This window comes from Danio aesculapii, chromosome 12 (genome assembly GCF_903798145.1).
Source record: "Danio aesculapii chromosome 12, fDanAes4.1, whole genome shotgun sequence".
Lineage (NCBI taxonomy): Eukaryota > Metazoa > Chordata > Actinopteri > Cypriniformes > Danionidae > Danio > Danio aesculapii.
Genome location: NC_079446.1, coordinates 26,682,241 through 26,700,228, shown reverse-complemented (window position 1 = coordinate 26,700,228; position 17,988 = coordinate 26,682,241). Strand labels below are relative to the sequence as shown.

Genomic DNA, 17,988 nt, shown 5'->3' with positions numbered 1-17,988 from the left:
TCATTTTAAAGTATATTATTATCCTTTTAATATATACTGTGTCAAATCATTCTTTAAATTATTCTAATATGCTAATACTAATTTTGTTTGGCTCAAAAACATTGAAAAACTGCAATATTTAGTTGAATGAAAAGTTGTAAATCCATAAAAAGAAATGGGTTTAATTTATGGGTGAATGAATGAATTGGTGAATATTGACAGTTTGGTGTTCGTGTCAAAGCATCTATTAAAAAAAAGTGTGTGTGTGTGTGTGTGTGTGTGTGTGTGTATGTATATATGTATATATATATATATATATATATATATATATATATATATATATATATATATATAGATAGATAGATAGATAGATAGATAGATAGATAGATAGATAGATAGATCTCAAACAATCTTGTAACATTAACGCTACAACTAAGCAATTTAACCAAATTTAGCAAATAAATAAATATCCTAAATGTGTCTATTTCTTTTACATTTCTTATTTTATTAAAATTACAAAATGCAAAGAGTTTCTGAGTATTTCTACCTTGAATGGCCATATTGGTCAAATTTATCCCATGCATTGTGTTTGCTCCTTTTTCCTGTGCATTTGAATATGCATGCCTCTGTTGCCTAGCCACTTCCTGCTAACAAAAACTTTTGATAGCAAAAACATTTTCAATAAAAACATTTTTACTGTGGTGAAATGTTCCTCTCCTTTTTGCTGGACAAAGGTACACAGTTATAGGCTATATAACAAAAAGATTATATTTTTAGGATAACAAATGGTAAAATACAGTTTAATTAAATAAAGTTTAATTCTAAAATCTCAATAGAACATAGGTCTCAAACTCAATTCTTTGAGGGCCGCATGCTCTGCACAGTTTTGCTCCAACCCTGATCAAACACAGCTGATCCAAATAATTGAGGTGTTCAAAAGAGTCATGACCACCTTCATTAGTTGGATCAGCTGTGTTTGATCAGGGTTTGAGCAAAACTGTGCAGAGCATGCGGCCCTCCAAGAATTGAGTTTGAGACCTATGCGATAGAAGCTACAAATGTCAATATAATTTGACAAATTAAATTCAGTACAGTCTTAAATGAACCATCAGAATGACCATTATGATCATTCTTATGGCCATTATGAAGTATGTTTTCAAGGTAAATGCATTCATTCTACCTCTGAGCTTCATTAAACAAAGGTATTTAGATGCAACAGTTTAGATGATTATGTTGATAGTATGCTCAATTTATTCGACTGGTAACAGCTCTATACTTTCTTATTATTGTAACTAAGTTTGCAAAGATTTTGATAAACCCTTTATGTAATTAGTGCAGGTGGAAAGGGAAAAATGCCCCAATAAAGACATCAAAATGCCAATGAAAGCAATTTTGAGTGCAAATATCACAAATATTCTGATTGAAAAGCATATTTAAGAGTGTATAGCATAATACTTCAGGATAAATTAATTGTACAACACTATCAATTAATGTTCAGTCAACGTCTTTCTCATGTTTTTTACTTGCACATGTGAATTATTGATTTATTTGTCATGTTAAGGCTAATATTGAGCCATACAAAATATGCTACAAAAATGTAATTTCCGTAAATCTTCAATGTTTGGACAGATAAGCTATCTGTTATCATCAGCTAAGTGTTATCATCTTTTCAATCTAATGAGAGCTTTTAAGTGGTTAGTAAATTTCACATTTGACCTTTTAACTTCCTAACATCACTACATTTTGTTAATGAGCCTCCAACGCGGACATGAACCCATGTTAAATGTCTGTTCTCTGGAGGTAGAGTAGCATGAGATATGCAGGAGACGTGGGTGGATGATGTGTTGGTTTATTCTGCATTCAGTTTTGGCAAAGGGCAGCTGTAAATAATACCCTTCCTCCTACCCTGCCCCCTGCAGAATGTTTGAACAGGCCAGAGGATGGCCAGTGAGTGTATTTATAACACAGCCGGTTCACAGGCCGACACACACTCAGACAACAGTCTACTTACACCACAGATGCACCTGCTCAGAACAGGATTTGTTGCAGTATAACCTGACTAACCAAAGCTGTCAAGTGGCAGAGACAGGACGGTCTCCCGACAGCAGAAGCAAACCGTTTCAGCTGTAATTCATAAGGTCCTATATCGTAGGTTCATATCTCAGCCACAGACCTGCAAATTTGGCCTTGAAACATTGACAGTTGCAAGTAAAAACAGAAGCTTTATATCTCTCGCCAGGCTTCTTGATGGATGAGCGACTGTCTAGCCATGTTATGCAAACTTTTTGTTTACAATGAGCTTTCCGAAAATGTCCTACAACTCACCCAATAGTCACAGATGTATTTTGAATGAAAATTAATAAACTGGTGTGGCATGATTTAAAAAATTAAGTTAGTGTTGTTTAAAATAAATAAAATTAAATGAAAGCAAATTACTGGAAAGTTTTATAGATCGTAACACTTTAATGCTTTCATTGGTTTGTGATGATAACATAATAAGTGGGTGTGGCTTCAAGGCCCCGCCTTCTTTGAGCATATCTATTTAAATTCATTTGTTTTATTCTGTTTAGTTTAAACGCTAATGAACAGAAACCCTTCAGCAGTCACAGGACATCAACATGACGTCAGATTGATGTTGTACCCCAACATCATGGGATGTTGGATTTTGTTTGGAGATGAAAATCGGCTTGAAATCAGATGCCGACATCAGGTCGACGTAAATGTCTAAAGTCAGACAGACATTACATTTTGCTTACTTTCCAATGCAACCTAAAAACAAGAAAATATTAACATCTAATTATGTTACAGCTTGACGTTGTGTGGGCGTTACCACAATGACGTCTATCAGATGGAGGATTTTGGTTGATGAATATGATATCCTGGCTGATGAATAAATATCAGTATTTGATGTCAATATGATGTTGATTTTTAGATGTTTGCTCGATGTTGGACTTTGCTCACTTTTCAACACAACCTAAAATGAACAAAATATCAACACCATTTCACGTAAAAATAACATTGTCCATCTTGGCAACCTAAATCTAACCTAATATTAACATCTTATGTCGTAGTTTGTCTGCTGGGCCTTTGGAGAAGTGAATTATTGCAGCAATGAAAGTTGTAATTCTAATTGATTATTGTAGATTTTTTTTTTCTCATTTTAATTCTAATCGAGTAAGGTGCCATTTACACTATATAGTGCAGTTTCTTTTTTTATTATTTAATTTTTTTTCAAGTTTTGTTCAGGTTTCACCTGGCATTTACACTACTTTAACCTGTGAAAATGGAGCGTTTAAAAATATATATACACCACCAGTCAAAAGTTTGGGGTCAGTAGGATTATTAAATGTTTAAAAATAAGCTTTTCCTGCTCACCAAGGCTGCATCAAAAATACAGAACAAATTGTGAAATGTTATTAGACTGTAAAATAACTGTTCAAAAGTAGTTTATAATTTAATTTAATAATTTATTCCAGTAATTTTAATGATAAATGTTCAGCTTCATAACCCCAGTCTGAGTCATGATCCTTCAGAAATCATTCTAATATTAATCATTATTAATAATATTATTACAAATATTATTATTATTATTATTAATGGTAATAGTAATAGAAGCAATAATGACTGGAGTAATATTTTAAACTACATACAATAAGAAAGCAGTTATTTAAAATTGTAATATTTGACAATTAAACTTTTTTTTTTTTTCATTTAATAAATGCTGACTTTATATTCTATACTGTACATTATTTCTGTTAAGTGGCAAGACTTTTGTATAAGTAAAGTCAGACCTTACTGTCCAAATTAAACAAATAAAAATCAAGGCATGATTATATATTTTATTCTGGTAAAATAAGCGTAATCTAGAGGCCGCTTCTGTTACCAAATGATCAACTAGAAGTCAAGTTATTATTTGTTGTTCCTAAAACTTGGATAGGCGACAAGACATTTGTCAGGTAGTGTACAGTAAATCTCATCTATTGTGTTAGAAAAGCATCATTCTTATAGAGTTCATCAGATGAAGCATTACACGCAGCAATTATTGTGTTACATTATTGTCACTGTCTAGAACTGTTTTCTATATTGAAAGGGTGGCATTTTTTTGTTTTGTGAATGGATTTTGTAACATTTTGCAAGTCAGACTGATGTGTTTTTGACTTGAAATTTAAATCTTTTCATATAAATTCAGATCCAAAACTGCACTTGATTCATGAATGTCTTTGTTGGAATAAAATGCAGTGATTATTTGACGTGCTTTCATTTTTTCTTTATTTTTTAAATCCATGTACTAATTATTATTTTATTGTCTCTTGCTTAAAAATACAAAGTGTTTTAAAAAAAATCATCAGTCATTCAGTAGTTACTTATGATTGTAAGTCAGTATGAGAATTGATCCATTTGCTTGTGTTGAACGCTGCTTAATTTTAAAAGTTTGAATTGAGCTGTTCTTTAACGTTTCTATACTATTTTGCCACAAAAAGCCGGTTTAGTTAAAGAGAAACTCACAGAAGTACTTTTTCACTCATAGTAATCTTGTGTCTGCAGTTGTTTGTAACATCCCTCTTGGTTCAGACACAGAGGTGCTACCAGATGAGAGATGTCATGGTAAATTAAACTCTGAAGCTGAGAGACTCCGGCTCTGCTTTTCTGAGGTTTCATTTCTGGAAGCCCAGAACTCTGCCTGTCTCAAATGTAATGTTTATACAACAATGCATGGCCTGAGGCACATGCTGTAATAGTTTTAGACACCCTCATTATAAAGAATAGCCATGGATGATTGCATACAAACAAACACAGAGAATATGAAGACACAAAGAAAAAAAAAAAAACTAGCTCCCAAAATATCAGTCACATGTCCCCTGTAAATCCAGGCTTATCTGTTGTAGCGTCTGGGGTTTCTGGTTTCCAGAGGACATGTCGATGCCTCTGCCGTTTTAGAGGACGAATGGGGCGGCGCAGGAAACGCTATTGAATGAAATATGGATTTATGGGCCACGAGTCATAATCTAAATCATATTAATCTCTGCTCGATCATTAGGGTCAGTGTAATTTGTGGTTGCTGCTTAAGTGATTGTTGATAATGTTCCATTGCAGAGCATTTGTAGACAGAGATTCAATACAGTGCTGGATGCTATTAGTTAAGATTTGAAGAGAAGGAAATGACCGTTTGTATTCGAAGCACAATTGTTTTCAAATAAGTTATTAACATAAATGTTTCTGATAGTGTTGTCACGAAGGCAGCCAGTTCTGATTCTAGTACAGTTTTGTGTATCATAGAACTATATGTGGTTTATTTTAAATAAATTATAATATTATATACAAATACATTGTATGTCAAACAAATGTTGCATTTAAAACATCAAATGAAGTTAGTAATAAAATCTAAAAATATTCAATGTAAAAAGGCCAATAAATAAAACATCGGAAGAGCAAAAACAAGATTAGATGAAAAAGACATCTATTAGGTAAGCAAACTTATACTTTAGAAATGTTAAATATTTTTGATTTAGTGAACATTCTTACTCTTTCTTGGTGACTTGCTCCCAGGGCTGTTTAAATCAAAGTTGATATTTAGCTGCACTATGTTGGTGTTTTGTAACATCTCATTTTTACGAGGTGGGTCGTTAGCCCAATGCTCAACCTTAAACCTGGAGGACCAGAACATACACACATACACTACAGACAATCTAGCTAACCCAGTTCACCTATAGCACTTGTCTTTGGACTTGTGGGGGAAACCGGAGGACCTGGAGGAAACCCACGTGAAGATGGGGAGAACATGCAAACTCCACACAGAAATGCCAATTGACCCAGTCGGGGCTCAAACCAGCGACCTTCTTGCTGTGAGGCGACAGCGCCACCCACTGCGCCACCGTGCCACCCCTCAACATTCAGAATATCTAAATCTAGCCAATTGTATACTCCTATTTGGGCCAGCAAAAACAATATTTATGGATATGCATTTGTGCTCCCAGAACAAGGCATTTGCGCCCACAGAACTGCCGCTTGCTGGATATTTTCTCTTTTTCGGATTTATCCTCTGTAAACACTGGAGAAGGTTGTGCATGAAAATCCCAGCAGATGTGCAATTTCTGAAATACTAAGACCAGCCTGTCTGGCACCAACAAACATTCCATGTTCAAAGTCACTTAAATCACCTTTTTGCCCCCATTCTGAACGAGCAGCTGGACAGGTGTACCTAATAAAGTGGTCAGTGTATATCACAGAAATGCAAAACATTGTAATTTCAGCTTTTTCCAATAATGTGCAGGCCTTAAATGAAGCTTAAATTTTAATTTTTTTTTTCGGTGAGCAAATGCATTATAGGTACATGAACAAAGGGCAGTAAAATCCTCTGTTAATCTGTCTATACTGAATATCTGATTTACATTTGTGTTTATACTTTGTTGGTTACAGGGGTGTCATGATGTATTGATCATAAACGTATTTATAAAAGATATTTAAAAAAAAAAAGAAATGTTATTGTGTTAAAGCAGTCACCAAATCAGTTTGTTCTATCAATACTTTTATTCTATTAATATAGTAATTAAACCCATGGCTCTGCAGTACATTTTTCATAGACAAAAGCATCCAGATTTTGCTGTGTGTGAATAAAACGCAAATAGAAATGTTTTGACTGGAAAAATGTGAAAAGAATCAACACTATTGCAACAGCATTGTTTCTTTAGGCCATCGTGGGCACACAGAAGCTATTTATAAGACTTGTCTAATGCTAAAATGATAGTTTGAGGTAAAAACATGTTGTCTTAGAATCTGTCATACTTCAGTGTCGTGATTAAACATTTTTGTAGTCTCCTCTATCACCTGTAAATATTCTTTTCTTTGTAAATGTCTCATTCACTGGAGAAAGATGATGAATATGACTGACTGGTTATCATTTACTCACATATACTGTTATACATGTGAATGTATTTCTTTTTTGGGGGGTCAAATTATATGAATGGTGAAATATCTTATATTGTGACAGGCCTAATCGACATGTTGTGGCTAACTTAAATGTCTCTAAATGCCCATGGGCTCACATATTCAAACATGTTTTTGACTAGCTCAACGCTTCAAAAGACACACTGCAAAACAGAAACCTTCGACGTGTTTCTGACAGCACTTGGCTGCATTCCTGATCGTTTTTGACCTCGTGAACAGTAAAAAAAGCCTCTGTACTTGTTTTAACCCAGTGTCCTCTGCTCTGACAGGAGGACTATGATCGCCTGCGACCCCTGTCCTATCCTATGACAGATGTCTTCCTCATTTGCTTCTCTGTGGTCAATCCGGCCAGCTTCCAGAATGTAAGAGAGGAATGGGTCCCTGAGCTGCAGGAATACGCACCAAACGTCCCTTACCTGCTTATCGGCACTCAGGTACACAAACCTGCCTCACATACACCACTGTAATACTCCAAATTTACAACAAACAATGCTTTTCAGAACCATTTCTTATGTTGGTCATGAAAGTGTCTCACAAAAATGCCTTAACTTTGGCCATCTGATGAAATGGGATATATTTGTCATACTTTTTAAAGCTTTCAACCTCCTTTAGAACATAATATCGCTGTTTGAGAAGTAAAAAATGATTGAAGTTTCAAAGCATCTCCTTTAAAGTGCATCAATAGGAGTTTAGTACCACACCAGATAGTTACAAGAACTCAGACGTAAGAACTAGCCACCAGGCCTGGCTCCTTGTTAACTAATTCCCCTTGTCCAGTTTTGCTGGTTGCACTGTCAGTGGGAAGTCTGAACTGATGTCAACTGTGTGATCTCAAAGTGATGTCGACAGCAACAACAAGTGCTGCATTCAACTAAATCAACAGCTTAAGAATGGTTGATGTTGTGTTTGAAGCAGTGTTTTTGTGTTTACTGTGTTACAGTGTGATAATGAAGATGGAACTTGTGTAGTTTCTACTGTGCTAGATTAAACCTTGCTCTGTACTAGAAGCTAATGTAGTTCCCAAAATGTCATTTCCCATTTCTCGCAGTGTGCGCATGTCAGCAACAGGTGTATCTGCCAGTAGTTCTAGGAACTGTAAAAAAAGTTCCTTTTGTTATGATGGCCCCTAAACTTGATTTCCTATCTAACTGTTGAAATGACAAGGCTTAAAGACATGTGCAATTTTTTTTGTTTGGTGGTACTGGAGTAACCAATGTATGAGCTTTAAAGTAGTTTATTGGATATTTCATTCATTTTGAACAAATCTTTAATATGGCTCAGCAAGTTGTGTCAGAAAGTGATTTGTTCATTTTGTGTTGACCACATATGTGCACCATCCAATGGGTTCTGTATGGAACATACAGAATCTGACTCTGTGCAGTCTTTGCTGAAAGAAACTGATTAGCCCACCTTACTAGTCTACAGTTACGAGTCCTTCATTCATCAGATGTGACAGCTATAGAGAATGGAGGAACTATGACGTCAGTTTGTTTGCAAAAACCCGGAAGCGAATTAGCATTTTAGCAGTTCCGGTTCCCTTGTCCCAAAGTCAATGGATTGTTTTAATGGGATTTTGGTTAAATCTCTTAAATAAGGGTTGTGGCTACTACAAACTCAAGATACTGTCACGTTTTATTCTACGAAATGCTTCTTTAAAAAGACGGTTGCTATCAAGTTGCTAAATGAGACTACAGATGATGTCGGAGACTTTATAAGTCATTGAGCTGAACTGTTCTGGAACGCAGTCTGCTTGCGTTGGACATTTGGATTTGTGTGTTATTTAAGTATTTTCATAAATAGTGTTTTATAGTTTGTAGTATTTTTCTCATTTGGAATTTATATTGTGTGAATGCCTTCACTTGTAGAAACCGTCATGACAGATGATCATTATTTTAATAAAACAATTTAATGAAGATACTTCTGCAGCTGTAGTCTCTTTCCTGCTTTCAGTAATGCAAATGTGTCATTAAATGTGTAAAAATACATAAATATTAACTCATTTTAACGTGATCAATTGACTTTTCGTCATTTTTTCTTCATATGAACACATTTAGATTTATAGCATATGTGACTGTATGGGCTGCTTTTTGGTGTACTTTGTGACAAAAAAAGAATATTGAATGTCGTTTACTATCCATGATGGAACTTGTAGGCATTTGATAGACCTGCCCCTTACACCTCATCAAGGTAAGCGGGCTATTTGCACACACGTGATACACTTACTTAAATATGTCTTAATACATTTAGGCATATTTATAATATGAGATGTGAGGGAGATGAGATGAAATGAACAACTGCATAGCGTGAACACCCAGCTACTGTAAGCAATGAATTAATAACTTGAGTTTCTTACCATTTGGCCTTGACTGCTGTAATTTTGTCTTATTTAAAATATAATCAATGTTTGCATAAGGAGTTATGGCGATCAACATGTAATATTTTAACATAATCTGCTCTAATAAAATGACTCCTTAAAAAGGGATATTATTTGCTGCACAAGATTAAAATATCAGTAAAAAATGGAGTTTGTGTAATGATCCAAACTTCAAATCACTGGTGTCAAGGAAGAGTGGGCTGAGAAGCAGAATGTTTTAGTATCTGCCCAAAACGGATCATTTACAGCAGAGTATTATAACTGACATATGAGTGAAACTTCACAGACACATTTGTGTCACCTGAGACTTGTGTTTCTTTCTGTTTAAAGGGCATAATGTAAGTCCTGTAATTGGTATTGTATTAAGAATGCATACATATTTATAAAGTCTATACAATTAAGCTTTCTCAACTGTACTGAATACTGGAATACTTTATTCTATGTTCTTGTCTAAATCTGTCACTATTTAAGTGAAAAAGCCTAGATTAATTTTGAGGTTTGCTGGAGATTACTTGACAAATGTGATTTATTGTTGTTGTTTTTCCCCAAATTATTTCATAGTCTGATGAAATTCTTGATTCTGATTGGCTGGATCTGTGTGCAATATAATTAAATATACAGGTAGTCCCTGTCAGTTTTGACAACAGTTCAAAATCCATGTTTTTTGATGGGAGATTCTTTGCTTTAATAATAATCTCTTACTCCTAAACTTAAAGGTGCAATCCGCTTGTTAAGTCGTGACATATGAAATACTGTTTTCGGGTCCAAACCGCTACTCGTTTGAATTGAGAGTATATTTGTTTATGACCACTTTTTAGTCATATCAGACATTTTAAAGTGTATTTGATATAAAATCATGATGTACACAACAGACTCTGGACTCTATTATTTTAACTAGTTTTGACTAGGGCTGCGCGATATTGGAAAAATCTGATATTTTTCTGCAATAAATATTGCAATATGAATAGTTTCACAAGATGGTTTGAATAGCACTATTTGGCAGTTTTCTGGTGAGTCTAACAGTATTTAGCTACAAAATAATTGCAATACAATGAAAAATGCGTTTGTTACATTGCTTTGTCTTGTTTCTAGTCAAAAAAGTCTACAAATTCCAAGATCAAGTTTAAATATTTTGTTTTCACCTTCAGAAGAAAAGTCAAAATTATTACTTTTTCCTTAAAACAAGCAAAATTATCTGCCAATGCAGTCAGTAAAATAATCATGTTTTTGCTTTGAAATGTAGATATTTGGACTTTTTGCGTTAACTGTATCAATTCCGTATAAATAATAAAATAAATTCTTGTTATACCTCCAAACATCATAATTTTTTGTGCTCAAATGTTCTAAACTGTCTTGAAATGCTCAGTCACAGACCTTAGAAATGCATGCAAATTATAAACCTTCACTCTATAGTGAAGACAGACATTTCAGGACGGAATGCACATTATCAAAAGAGAAAAACTGACACTGCATTATTTTTGAGACAAACAAGTGTGTTCACATGTTTCTAAAATATCTGCAAGCACACTATGCTATATCCATGCTTTAGAGGAGTCAAAAACGTACATGCTGTACAGCACCTTCAAGAAGAAATAAAAAAATCTTTAATTTTGTATGTCTATGAATTGTCTGGTTTTGTTCATTTAGTGTTGACTGTGTGAATTACTGATTTGTGAATATGCGTTGTAACTGATGTGTGGTTTTAATTATGGATTTAACATTGACTTGTATGCTAATGTTAAACATTCTCTAATTAAGTGTGCATGACATAATTTGGTCTAAGAAATTGTCCAGATGGCTTCTGATTGCGGTTTGGCAGTTACTATAATATGCATAGAGTTTGTGTGTTAACCGTGAGGTAGTGCTGTCAGGTCATGTTTATTGCTGTGTAAACGGTCCAGGTCTTAATCAGACCACTGAGTGAGATGAATACAGATGCAGCGCAATCGATAAGACAGACGACCAGAGAGATTCATGGGAAGCTACTGCACGATTAATAGAAATAAAGCCAAAATCCTGATGTGGCTTAGTGCGATTATCAAATTACAAAGGATGCGGTTTGGTTAAATTAATTTATGCACACAGTGAAGCACAGCACCGTGTTCTTACATGTGAACAGCTGATTATCCACTGGTGTTTGCAGCATTTTGGTTCACAGTGTTCAGCTGCTGTTCAACTCTTTTCTGCATCTTATCTCTTGCATTGTTTTCGACCAAAACCAGAGCTTACAATGCATTTTTGCCATACATTTACTAAACAGAAACTGTAAGTTTGCTTTTTAAGGCCAAAACGCTGCTGTTTCACATTGCCACTTTAAATCGGTTAGTGTTTTTCTACTTCAATATCTTTTATTTAATAATTATTTACCTCCCACACTTAAAATGACAGTGGTGGAATACAGGATTATAAATGTATTTACATTTTACGTGTTGCTTTACAAAGTTACATTGCCAACTACTGGTCTGGCATGAATAATATAGCATTTTTAATCATTATTGTTAATCCTGAATCTGTTCATACTTTTTAAAAAACTAAAAGTAAAAGCTTTCCTGTTTTTGTACATTGTTTTTGTGTAAACAGCCTGGATTTGCATCATTTCAGCATGCATTTGGAAATGCAATTTGCTCTACTATATTTCGATACATCGTGTAATAAGCAGCATATATCAAGAAATACAGACAGAAAGACCATTAAAAAAATAGCACACACAAATTGCAACCCAAGAACAGTGTAAGAGAGCGACTAATACAACGTTTATTTGAATGGCAATTTTCATAATAATTATTTGAATTCTTGATCGTGTCATTTTAGCATCCACACATCTCAGTGATTTTTAACTAGCTTAAATCTAAATAAATCAGAGCTGTCTTCATTTGTCAAAAGCACCAATCTAGTAAACAGGAGAACTTCTGTGCAACAACGATCCTGTAGGTAAATAACCAAATGTATTGACACTCATGAGATCTTAGTGTTGTGGCAGAGCTGTGGTATTTTCATGTTAATAGTTATAAATGTATTAATGGACTAGTAGAATGTAATTACAGTATTTTGAGTCGTATCACTTTTTATGTTTGTGTATTTATACTAAATGTCATTAGGGGGCTGTTTACTTATCATAGAAATCATGTAGTTAGACTATTCTAACTATTCATTTTCTCCATGGTATAGAGGCGCAAAGCCTTTGTTATCACAATGTAATAGTTTTTGTTACCAATGCCACCTATTCCCATCTGCTGCTCAAGCTTAGGCATGGGATGATAACAGGTCAATGATTCATTTGAATTATTTTAAAATAACAAAATATTTTAAATGTTTCTCAAAATAAAATAAATTGTGTTAAAATGGGGGAAAATGTTTTAATTTTTACCCAGACATTTAAAAAGAATATATTTTAGAGCAGTAATCACAACACCATGAAACCACGATGTTTTTATTCAAGGTTATCATACCATCAGAATCTTATACTGGCTCATGCCTATTCAAGCTAGTCAAATGTGTATTTTTTTTAAAAGACAAAATTTTAATCTTGTTAATATTATAATTATTGCAGTATACCTAATCAGATGTGTGTGCCATCGTCATTTGCTGTCAGCAATGTGAAAGTTGACCTTTTTCTTCATTTCTTTTATTTGCAAAAACGGAAAAAGCTTATTGAATATATATACACAGTTATAGATACAAAAGATACAAAAATATCAGCCCTCATGTTGTTGTTATTGTCATTTTTATTAATATTCTTTTTCAAATATTTCCCAAATGATTGCTTAACATGTTTAACAGAGCAAGGAATTTCACAGTATTTCCTATAATAATTTTTCTTCTGAAGAAAGTTTTATTTGTGTTTATTCCAGCTAAAAAAAGTTTTACTTTTTTTTTTTTTATTATTTATTTTTTAAAAACATTTTAAGGTCCATATTATTAGCCCCCTTAAGCTATTTTTTCGATATTCTTCAGAACAAATGATTTGCCTAATTACTCTAACTTGCCTAATTAACCTAATTAGCATAGTTAAGCCTTTAAATTGCACTTTAAGATACACTAGTATCTTAAAAATATCTAGTGAAATATGATTTATTTATTATGATTATTATATATTATATATACTTATTGTTATGATATTTAAGAAATTAATTATTGAAACTATTATCTTTAGAAATGTGTTGAGAGAAATCTTTTGCGTTAAACAGAAATTGGGGAAATAATGCAAATATAGAAATATACTGGGGCAAATAATTCAGGAGGGCTAATTCTGACTTCAACTCTATATTTACTTATTATATTAACCCACTTTTGTGAATTCACACTTGAAAATGATATTTGCATGTGATAGTTTGTTAAAATAGGTTCAGGTTTAGACTTAAAAATGGCTAAATACTATTCTTTTTATGTTTTTGCATTAAACACAGTGAAATTCCATGAAAATAAGTATCGTCTGGTTAGACTGGTTAATGACGTTAAGGGAAACCTGTAAATTGGTGCTGTGTTTGTAATCAAAGATGTGAAGAACACAGAACTCTGTGTTGTGGTATTGGTAATATCTCAGTGGATGTATGTGGAGCGTGGAGATTAGCTGGCAAAGCCTCAAACTTAGATGAAGTGGAATTTTAATTGGAAACAGGGAAGACCGAGACCCTCCTAGATGACTGCTGCGCTGGTTTTTAGGTGAAAGGGGAGTCTGCAGACGAATGCCACCATCTGGTCTTGGGTTGAATTTCCTGAAGCCTTCTGCTTGAAAAACAAACTCCACCGTATGGAGTCTCATTCAACATCCTCAACAGAAATGCAGAGAGCACACGTGTGTTTGTACGGTTAACTTCTCATGTTGAGCTGGCTTAAGTGGGACTTTATCTCTCTCTGTGTCTCTCTTTTTGTTTTGGGATTTAGATTGACCTGCGGGATGACCCCAAGACTATCGCCAAGCTGAACGACGTGAAGGAGAAGCCCGTTGTGACCGAACAAGGCCAAAAGCTAGCAAAAGAGGTGAGGGGAAAACCGATAGTTCCTCTTTCTCAAGTACAGCACGAAACTGAAAATGGACTGAGTGAAAACCAAGTCAAAAGGAAAGCGAAAAGAAAGGCACAGCTGTGAAGGAGCTTTGCAGTGAAACATGATGAAGATCGCTCTACATTTTAAAGTATATAAGACTACACACCATAAATAGAATGGTACTGTCGAAAATCATTTGGAATCACTTTTCACCTCCACAGAAGTGCGATGATAAATGTTTATAGCTTGGAAATAAATACTAATGTCTTCTGTAGCGATCAAAGTAAACTGCCCAAAGTAACATTACATGGGACCTTATCATGTACCTGATGCAATGTAAAAGTGCTAGTTTCAGCCTGGCGCAGGTATCATTTTCACACCCTGCGCCATGTTGTTTAAATAGCAAACGCATTTTCACCCATTCGGGCACCCATAGGTGTGGAAAGCAGGTGTCTTAAGGCGCATTGTTGGCATGTGGAAACGGCCATAAAGGTATACCAAACTGAACCACTCAGTGGACACGGACCATTAAGGTCTTTGTACACCTGAAGTCTGAAATTTTCGTATGCGTTATTTTTTCGTATTCATATGCACAAAAATTTGTCATGTAAACAATCCTTTCACATAGAGTCTAAAGGCCGGCTCACACTGTGCGATTTTTCTTTTTCAATGATTGATTTTCTTTTCGGCTTAATCCCTTTATTAATCCGGGGTCACCACAGCGGAATGAACCACCAACTTATCCAGCACGTTTATGCAGCGGATGCCCTTCCAGCTGCAACCCATCTCTGGGAATTTTTTTTTTTTTTAATTTAATTAATTAATTAATTTATTTATTTATTTTATAATCCTGAACGACTGTAGCATGTCAGACTGCATGAACGTGGCTCCCATGTCACACTGTAAGATCTCCGCTGTCATTAAGTCAGAATGAACGACGTTGAAGACGCGCCAAACACAAAGAAAATGCCTTCGGAGTTTGACATCATCCACCAGTGACGCTTTCACTATCCCGCATTCTGAAATGATCTGTAGCGGCAATTTATTATTGAATTATTTTTCTTTTATATATAAATTATATTTATCTAATTTATATTTATCTAACGTCGTTTGAATTGTCGTATGGATTGTGTCATCAAAATCTGCGCTCCAATTTGTTCTTGGATTGACGCTCATCGCTGCTGTTGTCACACTGCAGGAAAGTGTCTGAAAACTTCTGACACTGCCAGACCTTCATTGGAGGAAATATCTGATCGCAACGGGCACTAAGCGGCTGTCAGTGAACATGTCAAACCAATGATGAAAGCTCACCAATTTTAGCCTAGGATTTCAGGAATCTTTTAGGATTTCTCAAATTTGTCTTTAGATGATTTGTCACAGTGTGAGAAGGGCTATATGCGTATTAATTAATCCATTACGAAAAAACGCAAAACATTTCGGAGTCAGTTCAAGCAGTGATACTTGTTCTCTTCTCTTCTCCAAAGAAGAAAAAGAAAGAGGAATAAGCTGCATATTGTGTTTATCCAATACTGCATAGAAATAAATGAGAGTTCCGCTCCTTATCAAAGAGCTGCGCTGGATTTTCCCCAAAAGCACTGTTTATTTCAGGAAATGAGTAGAATTTTGATACATTGCTTGTAATACTTCACACATTCATGTATGTAAACACATCCTGAACAAAGACTGGCAGTACATAGTCATTATAATAGATGGCGGCCACGTTGACGTGTTAAAGCAACGGACCAAAAGCAGACCACGAGACGTCAAGCTTTCTATTATAATGTCTATGAGCAGTACATCAAATGTATGGACACACACACACCGAACAGCAGCAGTCCAGAGGTGTGTATGTCACCGAATCCAGCATAGAGGTTTTCAACTGTCCGCCACATTCTGTCTTTATTTTATGCACTGTGCTGGTCATAAAGTTATCTGTAGGTCAAATGACGACATTCTGTATTTAGCTTTTCGCTGGTGCGGTGGCTTTGAACTGTCAAAACACCTCTCAAAGCATATTTTTGGATGTAAAAAAAAAAAATTTAACCCGGTTTGAAATTTTTTTATGATGAACGAAAGTTTTAGAGGCATTGTGTCAATACGATTCTCACAACGTGAGGTCGAATTAATTTTTTAACACGCAAAAATACGGATGAAAATTGCGGATTCAGTCTGCAGCTACAGTTTGACCATATAAATTCTATCTTGTGTGTCACTGTGAAAAGGGGCGGGATAAAACAAGATGACTAGACATTGATAAAGTGAGCGCTGTGTTTTAAACTTCTATACAGAGAGGTCATGTTTTTAAGGAAGCCTATGGGGCAAAAAGTGCAGCGTAACCACTGCTTTAAAGTGAATGGGAGATGAGAGACTGATTGTTTTAATTATACCCAAAATACATCTCTCATTGGAACCAATATCTCACTACGAGAATAAGGAAAACCATTTTAAACCATGCGCTGGGCTCAAAGGCCTTTTTTTCCCATGCTTAAAATCTTATAAGTGGATTGGGACACACACTAAGGCCCAATCCCAATTTTTGTAACCCTACCCCTTGTAGTGTGACGGGGAAGGGCTTCAAAATTTACCCCTAAGAAATGGGACAGCTCTACAACTCCAACACACGTCATCATATGTCATGGTGGTCTCTTGCTTCATATAAGATTGACTATGGCGACTGCTGTAGTTATTCCAGTTGCATTATTTTTTGGTATTTATCTTCAGGAAATGACATGTAGTCATAACGATATGATGTGGCAATAAACACATGAAAACAACAACATTATACCAGATACTGTAAAATTCCCAGCCACTAGGCTTTTCTGACAGGGTATTCGAGTGTCATCGGGTGACAGACTGTTGTAGGACTGCTATACAGGGGTTATTATTAGGGATTATAGATGGCGACATTTTAGTGTTTTTTATTTTAGCTGGGTTTTTTTAAGCATGACGGTAAAACATGAACGCGGTTATGAATGTATTAAAACATATGCTAGGGGGTAGAATTGGGATCGAGTCTAAGAGTTAAACCTAAACTAATGCTGTTACCCATTGACTTCCATAGTATTTTTTTTCCTGCTATTGACGTTGAGTGCCAGCAACTAGGATTCATCAAATTTTGTGTTCAACAGGCGAAGGAAACTCAAAAGGTTTTAAAACCTTTATACAAACATAACACAGTTATTATAAAGTGGATGTCTAAAAAGGTTTTCTATGGCTTTTCCAGATTGGTGCCTGCTGTTACGTTGAATGCTCAGCACTAACACAGAAGGGCCTGAAGACTGTGTTCGATGAGGCCATTATAGCCATTCTGGCCCCTAAGAAAGGCGCACTGAAGCGAAGACTGGGCCCGCGCTGCATTAACTGCTGCCTCATCACATGAACCACCAGCTCAGGTGACAAAAACAAGAACTGACTGTGACCAAACAGCAAACAACCAGATCACACTCTGACTTCTGAATGAACACGGTCACCTACAAATGAAATGCCAACAATGGGGAGTACGGTCATAAAGTTCTGGCCACATGACAAGATAAAAAAAACTTTCTTCAGGGAGAAAAGATACTACATATTAAGATAAAAAAAATGAAATGATTTCTTGAACACACAAGCACAGAGATGTCTGAGAAACCCTTTTGAATGACTAAGAATAAATCAAACTGTATGTCTGTGTCTCTTTTTGAGAGATGAAACCCAGACAAGCCTAA

The 17,988-nt window shown here is 35.1% G+C and overlaps 1 protein-coding gene across 1 annotated transcript in view; it reads left to right on the top strand.

Moving 5' to 3' along the window:
• rhoq (ras homolog family member Q) overlaps positions 1–17,929 on the top strand; it is a 37,142-nt gene extending 19,213 nt beyond the window's left edge. The window contains exons 3-5 of the mRNA XM_056468928.1: positions 7,194–7,358; positions 14,183–14,278; positions 17,508–17,929. Coding sequence (XP_056324903.1) covers positions 7,194–7,358; positions 14,183–14,278; positions 17,508–17,663 — 417 coding nt within the window. The 3' untranslated portion in view covers positions 17,664–17,929. The remainder of the gene's footprint in view (positions 1–7,193; positions 7,359–14,182; positions 14,279–17,507) is intronic.
• Positions 17,930–17,988: the final 59 nt, after the last annotated feature.